The sequence below is a fragment of the Petromyzon marinus genome (assembly GCF_048934315.1).
Source record: "Petromyzon marinus isolate PM22_M1 ecotype Great Lakes invasive population chromosome 78 unlocalized genomic scaffold, UKy_Petmar_22M1.pri1.0 chr78_unloc.1, whole genome shotgun sequence".
NCBI lineage: Eukaryota > Metazoa > Chordata > Hyperoartia > Petromyzontiformes > Petromyzontidae > Petromyzon > Petromyzon marinus.
The window spans coordinates 3,455,423-3,475,748 of record NW_027422625.1 but is presented as its reverse complement, the minus strand read 5'-3'; the positions used below and the strand labels follow the sequence as shown (position 1 = coordinate 3,475,748).

Here is a 20,326-nt window from a genome sequence, read left to right as displayed (position 1 = left end):
CATTCTTACAAAGAGTTCCAGAGGAAAACTAAAATAAACAGTTTTGATATAACCTCCGTGCTCAACACAGTTAATAGACTTTACTGAAAATGCAAACTTCACACTGTCACACACTGGCATGGTAAACAGTTGGTGGTGTGTCCAGACGCATGCCTAGCCACCTTCATCCACTCAGTATTAATGCTTCCTTACACCACCAAGTAATTAATTGAAGATCAATCAACATCGCTGAGGCTGCGTGTCTCTCTCTCCATGTGGTGAGATGTTAACTACCTCTCCTGGCATACAGGAAGTCGTGGGTACGAACCCGACCCTGACGCTTGCTGTATATTTGGAGTTTGCGTGTCTCTCTCTCTCTCTCTCCCTGTGGTTGCGTTGATTTCCCTCTGGATCCCACTCCACATGCAGAGAGTTTTCATGCAGGAGGCGTTGCAAACCAATGCGCCCCCTGCATTAATGACGGAGGCGCAGGGACAGACGTTCGATCTGCGGACGGCGGTCTTGTCGCACGGCCAGCTCTGTGTCGCGTCATCTCGATCCCGCGATCCCAACCAGGTGAAAGTCCACATCGAACCGAACCCCCGGCAAGGCCATCTACTTAACGACGAGAGGAAATTCACACGAAATATCGTTTTCAATGAATAAGCTTTTAATGAAGAAATACAATTATCTAATTCGAAAACATAATACAATTCAAAGTTGTTTCATTTTCAAACTTCAAAACGGAGCATCGGGAGCTTGCGTAGAGGCGTCGTTCGTGTGCAATTCTTTTTGTGACTTTCCTGGCCCAAGGCCGTAAATGGTTGTGAGGGGCGCCGCAGGCGGTCAGGCTTGCTCCAACCCTCGGTTGTGAACATCCAGACGTTAATCAGCAAGGACAATTTCTCGTGCTAATTCGACAAAACCTACGTCAACACGTAATACAAAATTATAATTCGTGTTGTAGAGAATGTATCTCCTCTACGTGTAACTAATGAATGATCCGAGTGTGCTGCCTATTTCAAAGACAATGAGTTGCTCCAGAGGGAGATGCTTCCTGAAAACACAAAAATACCCTTTGACCTGTATCACAAGAACAATGAGTCTCACCCGAGTTATCTGTACAGGTTACTTCCAAAACACACACTTTGTCCAAGCATCACTTATTCAATGTTTGACCCTCATAGGCAAAATGTTACATGTGCGCACACATTCAGACAAGTATTCATTCTAAATTATTGACAGGAATATTAACAAAACTGAAATACTGCACTGAAATATACTGCATCAGGTTACATCGTACTAAGAAGCTATTTTAAAACATACACACCGTATGCTTAACAATGTATATACAACATTCTATTGTGTCATTCAAAACGAGTAGACCATTGCCTGCTGGCATCTGGGTCAAAATGTACCAAATTCTAAACATTACCTACAAACTCCACAACTGAGATGCCACATCAACAATCACCCCCTACTGACAGGCTCTTGTCCACATGCAGGCCGGTGCAGGGCCACCACCTTGTGCCACACAGGGGCAGCTGCTACTTGGGGATGCTCTTCGAGTGTTTGAGACGAGATACGACGCAAAACTCCGAATTGCCAGAGGCGATAAAGCAAGCACCATATAAATGCAATTATGATAACATAGTCAACGCTTGGGAGCTTATTGGCATTCGCTCCTGGTTAGAGATCTACCCAACCCACAGGTCCACAAAGACTGGCCACTGTTACCCTGCTGGTTGATCCTAGGAATTGAGTGTTCAACTTCACATTCTTGTCATTAAAGGCCTGTGACAAAGGTGCATCTATTGGAGCGACATCGTCTCAAGCTTACACATCTACCGGGTCTCCATTTGACTTTGTATTGTCTCGGAGGAAGTCCACCCACACTTCCACTTCCACGAACTGCTGGGAGTTGCCTCGCTCTGCCTCAGTCAGAATTATCCTCCTGCTTCACGTTGCCTCCATCGATGTGAAGGTCCGATTTTGGAGTTGAATCTTCATCTTCACATTTGACCTTCACTTCTTCGCTCTTCACCATCACTTCTTCACATTTGACCTTCACTTCTTCACATTTGACCTTCACTTCTTCGCTCTTCACCATCACTTCTTCACATTTCACCTTCACTACTTCGCTCTTCATCATCACTTCTTCACATTTCACCTTCACCTCTTCATATTTTACCTCGATACCTTTAAAAGTGTCCAGGCTGGGATTTTCTTCCGGTTCTTGTTTCATGAGGGATGGGCTCATTGCGGCACTTTGACTTTCACAAGCTGATTTCAGACTCCACTCCTTGTGGATCTTCTGATGCTTTTGAGATCTCTGGTGTACATGAAGATTTGATGAATGTGCAAATGCCTTCCCACACACACTGCACTTGAAGGGTTTTTCTCCCGTGTGTGTTCTCTGGTGTTCTACAAGAGTACATGACTGTGCAAACGCCTTCCCACACACACTGCACTTGAAGGGTTTCTCTCCCGTGTGTGTTCTCTTGTGTGCTACAAGAGCAGATGAATCTGTAAACGCCTTCCCACACACACTGCACTTGAAGGGTTTCTCTCCCGTGTGTGTTCTCTTGTGTGCTACAAGAGCAGATGAATCTGTAAACGCCTTCCCACAAACACTGCACTTGAAGGGTTTTTCTCCCGTGTGTGTTCTCTGGTGTTTTTTAAGAGTAGATGACTGTGCAAACGCCTTCCCACACACACTACACTTGAAGGGTTTCTCTCCCGTGTGTGTTCTCTGGTGTGCTACAAGACTTGATGACTGTGTAAACCCCTTCCCACACACACTGCACTTGAAGGGTTCATCTCCTGTGCGAGTTATCTGGTGCCGTGTCAAATCTCCAGTACGATCCGGGTTGTTTTCACGCCGGACGCATTTCTGCCTTTTTGCACCGAGCCGCGCCGAGTGCCTTTGCTCCATGAGACAAATTCTGCAGAGGAAGCGACAGCTGCAGAGAGAAAAAAAAATATCCACACCATCTACACGTCAGTATCGATGCACAGAGGAATGCATACACACAGTCACACGTGACTTACATGTCTATACTTATTCATATATTCATGTTGTAGTGAAAAAGCGTCCCAAATTCATCACACGGGCTGTTATGGCACACAATGAGAGGGCAAATGTCACAATCGTGCCTGGAAGCCCTCGTATCTTCAAAATGAATGTTAACCCAAAACTCCGAGCACACAATTTCGGCTTTCTGGCTTCAAAAGGAACATTTATGAAAGCTAAATTCAGCTGACATAGCAAAGGGTGTTGAAAATAATACTATTTGTGTTATGCAGAAATGCATAAATTAATGTTCAATTGCAACTTAGAGGTGTGAAGCCAGGCACAGATGTCCTTGAATGCTGGGATGAACAGTTCCGACTTCAGCTGCACGTTTGATGTGATAACTTCCTGACTCCATTCTTACAAAGAGTTCCGGAGAAAAACTAAATAAACTACTGTTTTGCGATAACCGCCATACTCTAATAGAGTTAATAGACTTTACTGCAAATACAAACTTGACACTGTCACACACTCAGAGGTGGAGCCAGGATTTTCAGGTAGGGGGGGCAACCCCTCCAGCAATGAAAAATGAGAGGAGTTGTTAGTAAGTAGAGAGTTGTTAGTAAGGAGTTGTTAGTAAGTAAAGAGTTGTTAGTAAGTAAGGAGTTGTTAGTAAGTAAGGAGTTGTTAGTAAGTAGGGAGTTGTTAGTACGTAAAGAGTTGTTCGTAGGGAGTTGTTAGTAAGTAGGGAGTTGTTCGTAAAGAGTTGTTACTAAGGACTTGTCCCTTATATTCTTAGCTCTTTCGGTAATGTCACGTTGAAGGGAAACAATAAAATAATAAAATATATATAAAACAATAAAAATTCTCACGACGTTTCGACCATAACACAAACGGTTGTGTTATGGTCGAAACGTCGTGAGAATTTTTATTGTTTTATATATATTAGTATTTTATTGTTTCCCTTCAACGTGACTTTACCGAAAGCACTAAGAATATGAATTACTGCAGTCACGAAAGCTTTAAATCAAAATTTGACTTGTCCCTTGCTTTTTAATCAACGCGTGTGAAAGGCATCACGCTCGCTGAAGGTGTTTGCCATCAGGGAAGTCGTGTACTGTATACGCAACTGCGCACAATTCTGTGAGTCGCTTGTAACTGCTTTGCCGTTAATTATTGCCAATTATGGACTCGCACTGTTGTCCTCTCATAGAGTCCCTGGCACGTAATAATATGCCACACGGTGGCAGTGGGGGTCGCAAAATGCTGATTTATCTATATATATAAAAAGGAAAATGTGTGGATATGTGTGTCTGGTCGAAATGTTTAGCATACTTCCCAACATGCTACACACTTGAGACTTGGCATGTCGGTAGGTTCCATATTGTACACAACGTAAAAAGAATAAAAATAGACTTTTAAATTCTGGGGGGGGGAGGAGGGTGGGGGAATGACCATGACGTTTGTGGAGTCAACCCGCAACACACCTGAGTTAAGCGCTCTGTAATGTTTACCCCTACCATATGGCTCTTCGTGCGCTGTACTTCTAGGAGGTGTTAACAGCGTGCAGGGAGATTTTAGGTGGCGCTTCGCTCCTGGCTGATGAAGCCATTGGCTTCTCGGAGTTTCAATACATATCCGTGCGAAGAACAGGTACAACGGCTATCTTAAATATAAAGCAGAACATTACACCTGTTTGTGTGACGCAGCAAAACCTCTGCAACGCTGTGCTCTGGCGTCATGAAATTTTCACAGCTCATGCTGTCTGGAATTTCTAAGTGAACGCGACTATTTTCAGCTCGCCACGTCATTCCCTTCCCGAGTGGCCAAAATCGACCTTGCGTAGAAGTGGATTAAGGTTAAATTTCCATTAGTGAAAACATCCGATTTAGGTTACTTGATTTGTTTCGGCTTTTTTCCTTCGTGCGAGCATCAACATTTCCGGGTTTTTCAGTGAAATATAAGGGAATATGAAATGTATCCAAGACAAGAATCCAAGTCCCGGGCGAAGCCGGGTAGTGAAGCTAGTTACTAATAAACCCCAAGGATCCGATCGAAATTAGGGATTTCGATCGGATCGTTGGGGAGGAACGTGCCACCCCACCCCCACTGGCTCCACCACTGTCACACACTGGCATGGTTCACAGGTGGTGGTGTGTCCAGACCCACGCCTGGCCACCTTCACTTGCTCAGAATTCATGCTTCCTCACTCCACCAAGTAATTCATTGAGGATAAATCAACACAGCCGAGGCTGCCTGTCTCTCTCACTCTCCCCGTGGTCGCATGGATTTCCTTCCCGATCCCCGGGTTTCCTCTCCACATGTAGAGAGTGAACACGGCCACGCGCCCAAAGTGAACACCGCCATGCATCCAGAGTGAACACCGCCACACGTCTAGAGTGAACACCGCCACGCGTCTAGAGTGAACACTGCCACGCGTCTAGAGTGAACACCGCCACGCGTCTAGATTGAACACCGCCACGCGTCTAGAGTGAACACCGCCACGCGTCTAGAGTGAACACCGCCACGCGTCTAGAGTGAACACCGCCACGCGTCTAGAGTGAACACCGCCACGCGTCTACAGTGAACACCACCACGCGTCTAGAGTGAACACCGCCACACGTCTAGAGTGAACACCGCCACGCTGTTGACAAGCCCCACCTTGTTGTTGTTGTTGTGGGCAGGTCGCTTCTGAAAACAAGAGCGGTTTCACCAGCTCAACGTGGGCGTGGCCTGGTAAAAAAAATAAAAAAAACTGTGAATATTTAAAACAAAACAAAGTTACAGAGTAGCGAGGCAGGTGAAGAGAAATTAAAACTAAAGCAAGATACTCTTTGGTTCTTTCGGTAAAGTCAAGTAGAAATAAATAAATTAATTAAATAATAGTTTCAGTTTCATTTATTTAGTATAGCCCTGTGAGCCATTCGGCTCTTGAATCGGGTGCAACTGCAACAATCAAAAAACTAAAACATGAACAAGAAAACATCTTGAAGTGACAATGTGACTCTGCAAACAGAAAATCCAGGGAAAAACAGCAAAATATTCCACAAAAAGCACCGTACACCATCGCTGTGTGCAAATAGCATACGACGTTTCGATTGCAACACAAGCAATCATCATCAGGTACAAGTGATAGAGAAAACAAACCTAGTAAACTTAGAAACGTAATGCAATACAACACAGAGAGTCGGCTAACAGTCAACACCCCACCTGGTTGATAACGTTCTTCCAAAGATTGCTTAATTTGAGAGAGAGACAAAACACAGACACGGAGACACATAGACAGAGAGATATAACACAGAGACACACAGAGAGAGACACACACATAGGCACACAGAGATGCAACGCCTCTGTGTCGAGGCCTTAAATAGAGAGAGAGGGGGGGTAGAGAAATTAGCAAGTCAATGCAAGGCCGTAGTCATGGAGTCAACATTGGGGGGGACCAAATCTTCCAGGGGGTCTGGGAACCCCCCCCCAGAAAAAAATAAAAATTTGAAAATTAATTTCCTGCCATTTTCCTGCATAAAATATTTTTAAAATTCACCAACACATGGGATGGAATTTATTTTATTTGATACAATAATGTCCAAGAGTGTATTGTATTACATTGCTCTGTTTTTACTTTTTACACCTTTTCTTCTTTCATAGTATGTAATGGCAGAGATTAGGGATTCATAAAGTACAACGCAATCATATAAACAGAAATCTATGCATTGTTATATGAAGACAAGTCCAGATTTTGTGGCCAAGGTTTAGCAAATTGTTGTTTTTATTAACATAGCATAGCAATTATTATTTATAAAACATTTTTATAGCAATATTATATATTGTATATTGCTATAGCAATATATTGGGGGGGATATTTTGAGCATATTTGATAATTGGGAGGGTTGTGTCCCCTAATATATATTATAATATATTATAATTATATTATAATTATTATAATATATAATTACGGCCTTGTGTCAATGAGAGATTTGGAACTTTGGTAACTGCAGTAAATAATAATAAAACGAGCACACACACAGAGAGAGAGAAAGCACACTTAATAAAACTGAGTACAATTAGGAAATGTAATGCAACACAGAGAGTCGGTCAACACACAAGTAACGCATAGCCTGGTTGATTACTTTCTTACAAAGATTGCTCAACTAAGCGAGAGAATTGAAGCAAACGCGATCAGGCGAGGGCAGGAGGCAAGATCCCACGTGGCTAGGCCCAGCGCTGTAAAGTTCCAACCTGGACATCGCTTCCAAGCTTGCTGCTACTCAAACAACCACCACCACAACCACAACAACCACCACCACAACCACCACAACAACAACCACCACAACAACAACAACCACCACCACAACAACCACCACCACAACAACCACCACAACAACCACCACAACCACCACCACAACAACCACCACCACAAACACAACAACCACCACAACAACCACAACCACCACAACCGCGATGAGAATTTCTCACCTCGGATTTCAGTTCACGCGCGGAGCGGCAGATTCCTGTTACCTCGTGACGTCACGCGGCTGGAGGCGGTGACATGACGTCACTTGCGGGGAACAAGACACTATTATGTTAATGAGCCGCCAGTCACCGTGAGTAGCTTTGCCCAAATAAGGATTGTACTTGAACAGATAACGAAAGTGACCCAGGCAAGAGTGACGTCACGCTCAAGGGCGCGGTGGACGGGGTGGGGTGAACACCTTGGTGACATTACGTCACTAGCGTGGTACACCTCCCCCTGGCGTTTCACGCCGATGATGTAATGCTGAGTGGTGACGTCACAGAGCGTGGTTGGAGTTTAAGTTGATTTAGATTCATTTTCCATTGCTCCCTCCCTTGAACAGAGACCCCTTGAGTGTGTGAGCTCAGCAACAACAACGTGGACATTATTGTGTACACACACACACTGTGTGTGTGTACACACACACACTGTGTGTGTATCTGTACAAACTGTGTGTGTGTACACTGTGTGTGTACACTGTGTGTGTGTAAACACTGTGTGTACACTGTGTGTGTGTAAACACTGTGTGTACACTGTGTGTGTGTAAACACTGTGTGTACACTGTGTGTGTAAACACTGTGTGTGTACACTGTGTGTTTACGTGTACACAGTGTGTGTGTAAACACTGTGTGTAAACACTGTGTGTACACACAGTGTGTGTGTAAACACTGTGTGTACACTGTGTGTGTACGTGCACACACTGTGTGTGTGTACACTGTGTGTGTACACACACTGTGTGTGTAAACACTGTGTGTACACTGTGTGTGTAAACACTGTGTGTACACTGTGTGTGTGTACACTGTGTGTGTGTGTGTATACTGTGTGTACACTGTGTGGGTACGTATACACACTGTGTGTGTACACTGTGTGTGTGTACACTGTGTGTGTGTAAACACTGTGTGTACACTGTGTGTGTGTGTACACACTGTGTGTGTACACTGTGTGTGTGTAAACACTGTGTGTACACTGTGTGTGTGTGTACACTGTGTGTGTGTAAACACTGTGTACACTGTGTGTGTACGTATACACACTGTGTGTGTGAACACTGTGTGTGTACACTGTGTTTACGTGTACACAGTGTGTGTGTAAACACTGTGTGTACACTGTGTGTGTACGTGCACACACTGTGTGTGTGTGTACACACAATGTGTGTGTGTAAATACTGTGTGTACACTGTGTGTAAACACTGTGTGTACACTGTGTGTGTACGTATACACATTGTGTGGGTGTGTACACTGTGTGTGTGTGTGTACACTATGTGTGTGTAAACACTGTGTGTGTACACTGTGTGTGTGTAAACACTGTGTGTACACTGTGTGTGTGTGTGTGCCCACTGTGTGTGTACACTGTGTGTGTGTAAACACTGTGTGTGTACACTGTGTGTTTACGTGTACACAGTGTGTGTGTAAACACTGTGTACACTGTGTGTGTAAACACTGTGTACACACTGTGTGTGTACGTATACACACACTGTGTGTACACAGTGTACACACTGTGTGTGTACACAGTGTACACACTGTGTGTGTACACTGTGTACACACTGTGTGTGTACACAGTGTACACACTGTGTGTGTGTGTGGGGGCCAAGCCTCTACGCAGATTGAGGCAAGCCGAGTGGAGGCGCATTCTATTTTGACTTAAAACTTTCGTGACTGCAGGAATTAATATTCTTGGTTCTTTCGGTAAATTTCGATTTAAAGCTTTCGTGACTGCAAGGATTCATCTTCTTTGGTTATTTTGGTAGAGTCACGTAGAATGAGAATAAAACAATAAAATAACACAATAAAATTCTCACGACGTTTCGGCCACAACGCAAGCGGCCGTCTTCAGGTGAAAGGAAGCTCTGACGACAGGTCTGTTGAAGCTCTGACGTCAGGTCTGTTGAAGCTCTGACGACAGGTCTGTTGAAGCTCTGACGTCAGGTCTGTTGAAGCTCTGACGTCAGGTCTGTTGAAGCTCTGACGACAGGTCTGTTGAAGCTCTGACGTCAGGTCTGTTGAAGCTCTGACGACAGGTCTGTTGAAGCTCTGACGACAGGTCTGTTGAAGCTCTGTCGACAGGTCTGTTGAAGCTCTGACGTCAGGTCTGTTGAAGCTCTGACGACAAGTCTGTTGAAGCTCTGACGACAGGTCTGTTGAAGCTCTGACGTCAGGTCTGTTGAAGCTCTGACGTCAGGTCTGTTGAAGCTCTGACGTCCCGACAGGTTTGTTGAAGCTCTGACGTCCCGACAGGTCTGTTCCTTTCACCTGAAGACGGCCGCTTGCGTTGTGGCCGAAACGTCGTGAGAATTTCATTGCGTTATTTTATTGTTTTATTCTCATTCTTTCGGTAAATTCACGTAAATTTTAAAAAAGGTTACTTTAAAGAAAAAATTGTAATATAATAACAACTTAAATAATAAAAATAAATTATAATTTTTACTCTTGTTTTCTATTTACGTAACTTTACCGAAAGAACCAAGAATATGGTAGGACATTCTCTATTTACTGCAGAGATTCAAGGTTCAAATCCGACAGGCACACCTGGCTACCCCAGTAACATTCACCACAATATGCACAGTCTGCTTCACGGCAGCTGTAAAACATAAGCGTTGTGTCATTCACAACGCACAGGTCATTGCATGTTGGTGTCACGGTCAACATTGGGGCAATTCCAAACATTATCCAGAAACTACACAAGGGAGATGGCGCGTCAATGATCGCCCCCTACCGACAGACTCATGTCCACGTGCAGGCCGGTGCAGGGCCACCTTGTGCCACACAGGGGCAGCTGCCACTTAGGGGGGGTCCTTCGATTGTTTGAGATGAGATTCGATACGAAACACTGAGTTGCCGAGGCAGTTAGGCAAGCGACTTATGAGTGCAAATATGATGTTGGTAACGTAGTGAATGCTTGGGAGCTTCATTGTCTCTCGCTCCTGCTGACAGATGTACCCAGCCCACAGCTCCACAGATACCAGCCGCTCCTACTGTGTAGGTTCGGCTACGTACGGTGCGAAATAAGTTCAATGTACACACAGAGACTCGGAGCAAGTTTGAGTCGCGTGTAGTTGTGGGCGCATGTTGCTACTGACAGTAGTTGAATACGGTTGGAAAGACGCTGATAGAGACACACACACAGACTGACAAGTGAGAGGTGGACAGACACAGACAAGAGGAACACAGAAAGAAAGATACAGAGACGACAGAGACACAGTCAGCGAGAGAGAGACACAGAGGGGAGCAGAGACACAGACGGACAGAGAGATGTTGAATCGAACAAACTTAACTCGCTCCATTGAAAGTTTCCTCGATCTTTGCCCATCCCCGGAAGTCGTTCTAGTTAATATTTATTTCATTGTGTGTGGTGTGTACGTGTAAGCAATGTGGGATATCGATGTACACAGATATGAACAAGCTCAGCAGACAAGACGTCTTTAATACTCTTTGGTTCTTTCGGTAAGGTCACGAAGGTAGAAAAAATAAAATAACAAAAAATAAATCACGACGTTTCGATCGCAACACGAGCGGTCGTCCACAGGCGAAAACATCCAGACATTGTCACGTCAGAAGTCACGTGAGCTACGTCACGTGACAAAGATAAGGTGACCCCCCTCCCCCCCCACCGTGACTCGCCCCGCTCTGTTGAGCATCGTTTTAATGCGGTGGGCTCACGCGAAATTAATTTCTTTAAGACGAAGGTACTTTGAAAACCCACTGGCTAAACTCTTTTATATAAGCGTTGTGTCCTTAACTAATCACACGGAGACGTCTGGTTGAGGCAACGCGTTTATTACAACTCTTTCGAACTCGGCTCTACACACTACTGTAACACAAAGGGTACGGCCCCTTCCACGACGATAGCCTCCGGGAGTGACAGCCTCCCTTCTATCGCAGCCTGCACACTCCGGGCTCTGCTACCCACGGGTCCCTTAGCCTGGCGTTAAGGGAAGACTGGACGACCCGTCCCAGCCAGGGTACGGGAGCTCACCTCTGGTCCGCTACAACCCGGCTCTAACAAGAGCCTCGCTTGAGGGTCCCCGGGTGCTGGTCCAGTCTTCAGGTCTTCGGATGTCTTCAGGCTTGAGTTGGTGAACACTGCCCGGCCCGTCCAGAGGGCCGGCCTTTTATCCCCAGGTCGGGGTCACCCCTCCCCTCCTGACCCCCCCCCCCCTCCCAGAACATTCTGGAAGGTCTTAAGGGGCCTTAGGGACGCGTGGGGGGCTCAGGGGTGTTAGTCCCCGGTCACGGGGGGGGGGGGGGGCTGAGGGTTTAACCTTTGGTCGACCCCTACGCACCTCGTTCTCTCTCTCGGTTGCTCCCTGTTGACCCGTGAACGTGGTGGCAGGTCAGCTTACAGCGCCTGGTTATGGCACTTACGCACAACTTCGTGACTAACGCTGCACGTTCCGTCGTTTTCATGCAGGGGGCGCTGCAAACCTACACACCACCTGCATGAACGACGGAGGCGCAGGGACAGACGTTCGATCGCGTTGGAATCTTCTCGCACGGCCAGCTCTGTGTCGCCTCATCTCGATCCCGCGATCCCAACCAGGTGAAAGTCCGCATCGAACCGAACCCCCGGCAAGGCCATCTACTTAACGACGAGAGGAAATTCACACGAAATATCGTTTTCAATGAATAAGCTTTTAATGAAGAAATACAATTATCTAATTCAAAAAAATAATACAGTACAAAGTTGTTTCATTTTCAAACTTCAAAACGGAGCATCGGGAGCTTGCGTGGAGGCGTCGTTCGTGTGCAATTCTTTTCGTGACTTTCCTGGCCCCAGGCCGTAAATAGTTGTGAGGGGCGCCGCAGGCGGTCAGGCTTGCTCCAACCCTTGGTTGTGAACATCCAGACGTTAATCAGCAAGGAGCATTTCTAGTCCTAGTTAGACAAAATCTAAGTCAACACGTAATACAAAATTATAATTTGTGTTGTAGAGAATGTATCTCCTCTATGTGTAACTTTTGAGTGGTATGCCTTGTAACTGATAAATGATCCGAGTGTGCTGCCTATTTAAAAAAAACAATGAGTTGCTCCAGAGGGAGATGCTTCCTGAAAACACAAAAATACCCTTTGACCTGTATCACAAGAACAATGAGTCTCACCCGAGTTATCTGTACAGGTTACTTCCAAAACACACACTTTGTCCAAGCATCACTTATTCAATGTTTGACCCTCATAGGCAAAATGTTACATGTACGCACACAATCAGACAAGTATTAATTCTAAATTATTGACAGGAATATTAACAAAATTGAAATACTGCACTGAAATATACTGCATCAGGTTACATCGTACTAACAAGAAGCTATTTTAAAACATACACACCGTATGCTTAACAATGTATATACAACATTCTATTGTGTCATTCAAAACGAGTAGACCATTGCCTGCTGGCATCTGGGTCAAAATGTACCAAATTCTAAACATTACCTACAAACTCCACAACTGAGATGCCACATCAACAATCACCCCCTACTGACAGGCTCTTGTCCACATGCAGGCCGGTACAGGGCCACCACCTTGTGCCACACAGGGGCAGCTGCTACTTGGGGATGCTCTTCGAGTGTTTGAGACGAGATACGACGCAAAACTCCGAATTGCCAGAGGCGATAAAGCAAGCACCATATAAATGCAATTATGATAACATAGTCAACGCTTGGGAGCTTATTGGCATTCGCTCCTGGTTAGAGATCTACCCAACCCACAGGTCCACAAAGACTGGCCACTGTTACGCTGCAGGTTGATCCTAGGAATTGAGTGTTGAACTTCACATTCTTGTCATTAAAGGCCTGTGACAAAGGTGCATCTATTGGAGCGACATCGTCTCAAGCTTACACATCTACCGGGTCTCCATTTGACTTTGTATTGTCTCGGAGGAAGTCCACCCACACTTCCACTTCCACGAACTGCTGGGAGTTGCCTCGCTCTGCCTCAGTCAGAATTATCCTCCTGCTTCACGTTGCCTCCATCGATGTGAAGGTCCGATTTTGGAGTTGAATCTTCATCTTCACATTTGACCTTCACTTCTTCGCTCTTCACCATCACTTCTTCACATTTGACCTTCACTTCTTCGCTCTTCACCATCACTTCTTCACATTTCACCTTCACTTCTTCGCTCTTCACCATCACTTCTTCACATTTCACCTTCACTACTTCGCTCTTCATCATCACTTCTTCACATTTCACCTTCACCTCTTCATATTTTACCTCGATACCTTTAAAAGTGTCCAGGCTGGGATTTTCTTCCGGTTCTTGTTTCATGAGGGATGGGCTCATTGCGGCACTTTGACTTTCACAAGCTGATTTCAGACTCCACTCCTTGTGGATCTTCTGATGCTTTTGAGATCTCTGGTGTACATGAAGATTTGATGAATGTGCAAATGCCTTCCCACACACACTGCACTTGAAGGGTTTTTCTCCCGTGTGTGTTCTCTGGTGTTCTACAAGAGTACATGACTGTGCAAACGCCTTCCCACACACACTGCACTTGAAGGGTTTCTCTCCCGTGTGTGTTCTCTTGTGTGCTACAAGAGCAGATGAATCTGTAAACGCCTTCCCACACACACTGCACTTGAAGGGTTTCTCTCCCGTGTGTGTTCTCTTGTGTGCTACAAGAGCAGATGAATCTGTAAACGCCTTCCCGCACACACTGCACTTAAAGGGTTTCTCTCCCGTGTGAGTTCTCTGGTGTGTTACAAGAGTAGATGACTGCGCAAACCCCTTCCCACAAACACTGCACTTGAAGGGTTTTTCTCCCGTGTGTGTTCTCTGGTGTTTTTTAAGAGTAGATGACTGTGCAAACGCCTTCCCACACACACTACACTTGAAGGGTTTCTCTCCCGTGTGTGTTCTCTGGTGTGCTACAAGACTTGATGACTGTGTAAACGCCTTCCCACACACACTGCACTTGAAGGGTTCATCTCCTGTGCGAGTTATCTGGTGCCGTGTCAAATCTCCAGTACGATCCGGGTTGTTTTCACGCCGGACGCATTTCTGCCTTTTTGCACCGAGCCGCGCCGAGTGCCTTTGCTCCATGAGACAAATTCTGCAGAGGAAGCGACAGCTGCAGAGAGAAAAAAAAATATCCACACCATCTACACGTCAGTATCGATGCACAGAGGAATGCATACACACAGTCACACGTGACTTACATGTCTATACTTATTCATATATTCATGTTGTAGTGAAAAAGCGTCCCAAATTCATCACACGGGCTGTTATGGCACACAATGAGTGGGCAAATGTCACAATCGTGCCTGGAAGCCCTCGTATCTTCAAAATGAATGTTAACCCAAAACTCCGAGCACACAATTTCGGCTTTCTGGCTTCAAAAGGAACATTTATGAAAGCTAAATTCAGCTGACATAGCAAAGGGTGTTGAAAATAATACTATTTGTGTTATGCAGAAATGCATAAATTAATGTTCAATTGCAACTTAGAGGTGTGAAGCCAGGCACAGATGTCCTTGAATGCTGGGATGAACAGTTCCGACTTCAGCTGCACGTTTGATGTGATAACTTCCTGACTCCATTCTTACAAAGAGTTCCGGAGAAAAACTAAATAAACTACTGTTTTGCGATAACCGCCATACTCTAATAGAGTTAATAGACTTTACTGCAAATACAAACTTGACACTGTCACACACTCAGAGGTGGAGCCAGGATTTTCAGGTAGGGGGGGCAACCCCTCCAGCAATGAAAAATGAGAGGAGTTGTTAGTAAGTAGAGAGTTGTTAGTAAGGAGTTGTTAGTAAGTAAAGAGTTGTTAGTAAGTAAGGAGTTGTTAGTAAGTAAGGAGTTGTTAGTAAGTAGGGAGTTGTTAGTACGTAAAGAGTTGTTAGTAGGGAGTTGTTAGTAAGTAGGGAGTTGTTCGTAAAGAGTTGTTACTAAGGACTTGTCCCTTATATTCTTAGCTCTTTCGGTAAAGTCACGTTGAAGGGAAACAATAAAATAATAAAATATATATAAAACAATAAAAATTCTCACGACGTTTCGACCATAACACAAACGGTTGTGTTATGGTCGAAACGTCGTGATAATTTTTATTGTTTTATATATATTAGTATTTTATTGTTTCCCTTCAACGTGACTTTACCGAAAGCACTAAGAATATGAATTACTGCAGTCACGAAAGCTTTAAATCAAAATTTGACTTGTCCCTTGCTTTTTAATCAACGCGTGTGAAAGGCATCACGCTCGCTGAAGGTGTTTGCCATCAGGGAAGTCGTGTACTGTATACGCAACTGCGCACAATTCTGTGAGTCGCTTGTAACTGCTTTGCCGTTAATTATTGCCAATTATGGACTCGCACTGTTGTCCTCTCATAGAGTCCCTGGCACGTAATAATATGCCACACGGTGGCAGTGGGGGTCGCAAAATGCTGATTTATCTATATATATAAAAAGGAAAATGTGTGGATATGTGTGTCTGGTCGAAATGTTTAGCATACTTCCCAACATGCTACACACTTGAGACTTGGCATGTCGGTAGGTTCCATATTGTACACAACGTAAAAAGAATAAAAATAGACTTTTAAATTCTGGGGGGGGGAGGAGGGTGGGGGAATGACCATGACGTTTGTGGAGTCAACCCGCAACACACCTGAGTTAAGCGCTCTGTAATGTTTACCCCTACCATATGGCTCTTCGTGCGCTGTACTTCTAGGAGGTGTTAACAGCGTGCAGGGAGATTTTAGGTGGCACTTCGCTCCTGGCTGATGAAGCCATTGGCTTCTCGGAGTTTCAATACATATCCGTGCGAAGAACAGGTACAACGGCTATCTTAAATATAAAGCAGAACATTACACCTGTTTGTGTGACGCAGCAAAACCTCTCCAACGCTGTGCTCTGGCGTCATGAAATTTTCACAGCTCATGCTGTCTGGAATTTCTAAGTGAACGCGACTATTTTCAGCTGGCCACGTCATTCCCTTCCCGAGTGGCCAAAATCGACCTTGCGTAGAAGTGGATTAAGGTTAAATTTCCATTAGTGAAAACATCCGATTTAGGTTACTTGATTTGTTTCGGCTTTTTTCCTTCGTGCGAGCATCAACATTTCCGGGTTTTTCAGTGAAATATAAAGGAATATGAAATGTATCCAAGACAAGAATCCAAGTCCCGGGCGAAGCCGGGTAGTGAAGCTAGTTACTAATAAACCCCAAGGATCCGATCGAAATTAGGGATTTCGATCGGATCGTTGGGGAGGAACGTGCCACCCCACCCCCACTGGCTCCACCACTGTCACACACTGGCATGATTCACAGGTGGTGGTGTGTCCAGACCCACGCCTGGCCACCTTCACCTGCTCAGTATTAATGGTTCCTCACTCCACCAAGTAATTCATTGAGGATAAATCAACACAGCCGAGGCTGCCTGTCTCTCTCACTCTCCCCGTGGTCGCATGGATTTCCTTCCCGATCCCCGGGTTTCCTCTCCACATGTAGAGAGTGAACACGGCCACGCGCCCAAAGTGAACACCGCCATGCATCCAGAGTGAACACCGCCACACGTCTAGAGTGAACACCACCACGCGTCTAGAGTGAACACCGCCACACGTCTAGAGTGAACACCGCCTTGCGCCCAGAGTGAACACCACCAGGCGTCTAGAGTGAACACCACCACGCGTCTAGAGTGAACACCACCACGTGTCTAGAGTGAACACCGCCACGCGTCTAGAGTGAACACCGCCACGCGTCTAGAGTGAACACCGCCACGCGTCTAGAGTGAACACCGCCACGCGTCTAGAGTGAACACCGCCACACGTCTAGAGTGAACACCGCCACACGTCTAGAGTGAACACCGCCACGCGTCTAGAGTGAACACCGCCACGCGTCTAGAGTGAACACCGCCACGCGTCTAGAGTGAACACCGCCACACGTCTAGAGTGAACACCGCCACACGTCTAGAGTGAACACCGCCACGCGTCTAGAGTGAACACCGCCACGCTGTTGACAAGCCCCACCTTGTTATTGTTGTTGTGGGCAGGTCGCTTCTGAAAACAAGAGCGGTACAGCAGCTCAACGTGGGCGTGGCCTGGTAAAAAAATAAAAAAAACTGTGAATATTTAAAACAAAACAAAGTTACAGAGTAGCGAGGCAGGTGAAGAGAAATTAAAACTTAAGCAAGATACTCTTCGGTTCTTTCGGTAAAGTCACGTAGAAAAAATAAAGAAGTGAAATAATAGTTTCAGTTTCATTTATTTGGTATAGCCCTGTGAGCCATTCGGCTCTTGAATCGGGTGCAACCGCAACAAACAAAAACATGAACAAGAAAACATCTTGAAGTGACTGTGACTGTGCAAACAGAAAATCCAGGGGAAAACAGCAAAATATTCCACAATAAGCACCGTACACCATCGCTGTGTGCAAATAGCATGCGACGTTTTGATTGCAACACAAGCAATCATCATCAGGTACAAGTGAAAAAGAGAGAACCTAGTAAAACTTAGAAACGTAATGCAATACAACACAGAGAGTCGGCTAACGTAGCAGTCAACAACACCCCAGCTGGTTGATAACGTTCTTCCAAAGATTGCTCAATTTGAGAGAGAGACAAAACACAGACACGGAGACACATAGACAGAGAGAGATAACACAGAGACACACAGAGAGAGACACACAGAGAGAGACACACACATAGGCACACAGAGATACAACGCCTCTGTGTCGAAGCCTTAAATAGAGAGAGAGGGGGGGGTAGAGAAATGAGCAAGTCAATGCAAGGCCGTAGCCATGGAGTCAACATTGGGGGGGACCAAATCTTCCAGGGGGTCTGGGAACCCCCCCCCAGAAAAAAATTTTAATTTGAAAACTTATTTCCTGCCATTTCCTGCATAAAATATTTTTAAAATTCACCAACACATGGGATGGAATTTATTTTATTTGATACAATAATGTCCACGAGTGTATTGTATTACATTGCTCTGTTTTTACTTTTTACACCTTTTCTTCTTTCATAGTATGTAATGGCAGAGATTAGGGATTCATAAAGTACAACGCAATCATATAAACAGAAATCTATGCATTGTTATATGAAGACAAGTCCAGATTTTGTGGCCAAGGTTTAGCAAATTGTTGTTTTTATTAACATAGCATAGCAATTATTATTTAGAAAACATTTTTATAGCAATATTATATATTGTATATTGCTATAGCAATATATTGGGGGGGGGGACATTTTGAGCATATTTGATCAATGGGAGGGTTGTGTCCCCCAATATATATAATTATTAAAATATATTATAATTATGGCCTTGTGTCAATGAGAGATTTGGAGCTTTGGTAACTGCAGTAAATAATAATAACACGAGGACACACACACAGAGAGAGAGAGAAAGCACACTTAATCAAACAAACTGAGTACATCTTCTTTGGTTCTTTCGGTAAAGTCACGTAGAATGAGAAAATAATAAATTGAAAAAATAAAATAACACAATAATATTTTCACGACGTTTCGGCCACAACACAAGCGGCCTTCATCAGGTGAAGGGACGAGACTGTCTGGTAGGACAGTGCTGGAGTGAAAGAGCCACGTTCAGATCACGACCTTTAAGCTGTATGAGAGGAAACAAAGCACCTTGACAAAGGAATTAGCATAGAATTTAGCATTGAAATGGCTGAGTGATTAGCTTGTGACTGGTCACAGAAATAGCTATGTTAAAGCATACACATCCGCAGTCACAAGCTAATCACTCAGCCATTTCAATGCTAAATTCTATGCTAATTCCTTTGTCAAGGCGCTTTGTTTCCTCTCACACAGCTTAAAGGTCGTGATCTGAACGTGGCTCTTTCACTCCAGCGCTGTCCTACCAGACAGTCTCGTCCCTTCACCTGATGAAGGCCGCTTGTGTTGTGGCCGAAACGTCGTGAGAATATTATTGTGTTATTTTATTTTATCAATTTATTATTTTATTCTCATTCTACGTGACTTTACGGAAAGAACCAAAGATGAATCATTGCAGTCACGAAAACTTTAAATCGAAACTGAGTACAATTACGAAATCTAATGCAATGCAACACAGAGAGTCGGTCAACACACAAGTAACGCATAGCCTGGTTGATTACTTTCTTACGAAGATTGCTCAAATAAGCAAGAGAATTGAAGCAAACGCGATCAGGCGAGGGCAGGAGGCAAGACGCCACGTGGCAAGGCCCCGCACTGTAAAGTTCCAACCTGGACATCGCTTCCAAGCTCGCTGCTACTCAATTGACATCCCTACGAGAGAGAGCGAGGCTCTACCTCGGTAAACAACAAACACCACCACAAACACAACAAACACCACCACAAACACAACAAACACCACCACAAACACAACAACCACCACAACCGTGATGAGAATTTCTCACCTCGGATTTCAGTTCACGCGCGGAGCGGCAGATTCCTGTTACTTCGTGACGTCACGTGGCAGCAGGAGGTGACATGACGTCACTTGCGGGGAACAAGACACTCCCCTCTCGCAACGAGCGGGTCTTAATTTAAATAAATTACGTTGGAGTAGCTTTGCCCAAATAAGGATTGTACTTGAACAGACAACGGAAGTGACTCAGGCAGAGGTGACGTCATGCTCAAGGGCACGGTGGACGGGGTGGGGTGAACACCTTGGTGACATGACGTCACTAGCGAGGTACACCTCACCCTGGCGTTTCACGCCGATGAGGTAATGCTGAGTGGTGACGGTGACGTCACAGAGCAGGATTCATTTTCCATTGCTCCCTCCCTTGATCAGAGACCCCTTGGGTGTGTGAGCTCAGCAACAACAACGTGGGCATTATTGTGTACACACACAGTGTGTGTGTGTACACTGTGTGTGTGTGTACACTGTGTGTGTGTGTACAC

At 45.1% G+C, this 20,326-nt stretch overlaps 2 protein-coding genes across 4 annotated transcripts; both read right to left on the bottom strand.

Annotated features, from left to right (window-relative positions):
* Positions 1–631: 631 nt before the first annotated feature.
* On the bottom strand, positions 632–19,731 carry LOC142908294 (uncharacterized). Of its 3 annotated transcripts, none has more exons than XM_076058782.1 (3): positions 19,664–19,731; positions 5,654–5,725; positions 632–2,942 (listed from the first exon to the last, which is right to left on the bottom strand). In XM_076058782.1, exon 3 carries the CDS (start codon positions 2,912–2,914, stop codon positions 1,916–1,918), a length of 999 nt encoding a protein of 332 aa, XP_075914897.1. In that variant the 5' UTR covers positions 2,915–2,942; positions 5,654–5,725; positions 19,664–19,731; the 3' UTR covers positions 632–1,915. The 3 variants fall into 3 exon arrangements, with proteins under 3 accessions (XP_075914897.1, XP_075914896.1, XP_075914898.1); XM_076058781.1 differs by lacking the exon at positions 19,664–19,731 and adding an exon at positions 7,469–7,649; XM_076058783.1 differs by lacking the exon at positions 19,664–19,731 and adding an exon at positions 7,232–7,376.
* Positions 12,115–20,006, bottom strand: LOC142908287 (uncharacterized). Its single transcript, XM_076058773.1, has 3 exons — positions 19,837–20,006; positions 17,454–17,524; positions 12,115–14,558 (listed from the first exon to the last, which is right to left on the bottom strand). The coding sequence occupies exon 3, from the start codon at positions 14,528–14,530 to the stop codon at positions 13,427–13,429; it is 1,104 nt and encodes a 367-aa protein (XP_075914888.1). The 5' UTR covers positions 14,531–14,558; positions 17,454–17,524; positions 19,837–20,006; the 3' UTR covers positions 12,115–13,426.
* Between the last annotated feature and the right edge of the window lie 320 nt (positions 20,007–20,326).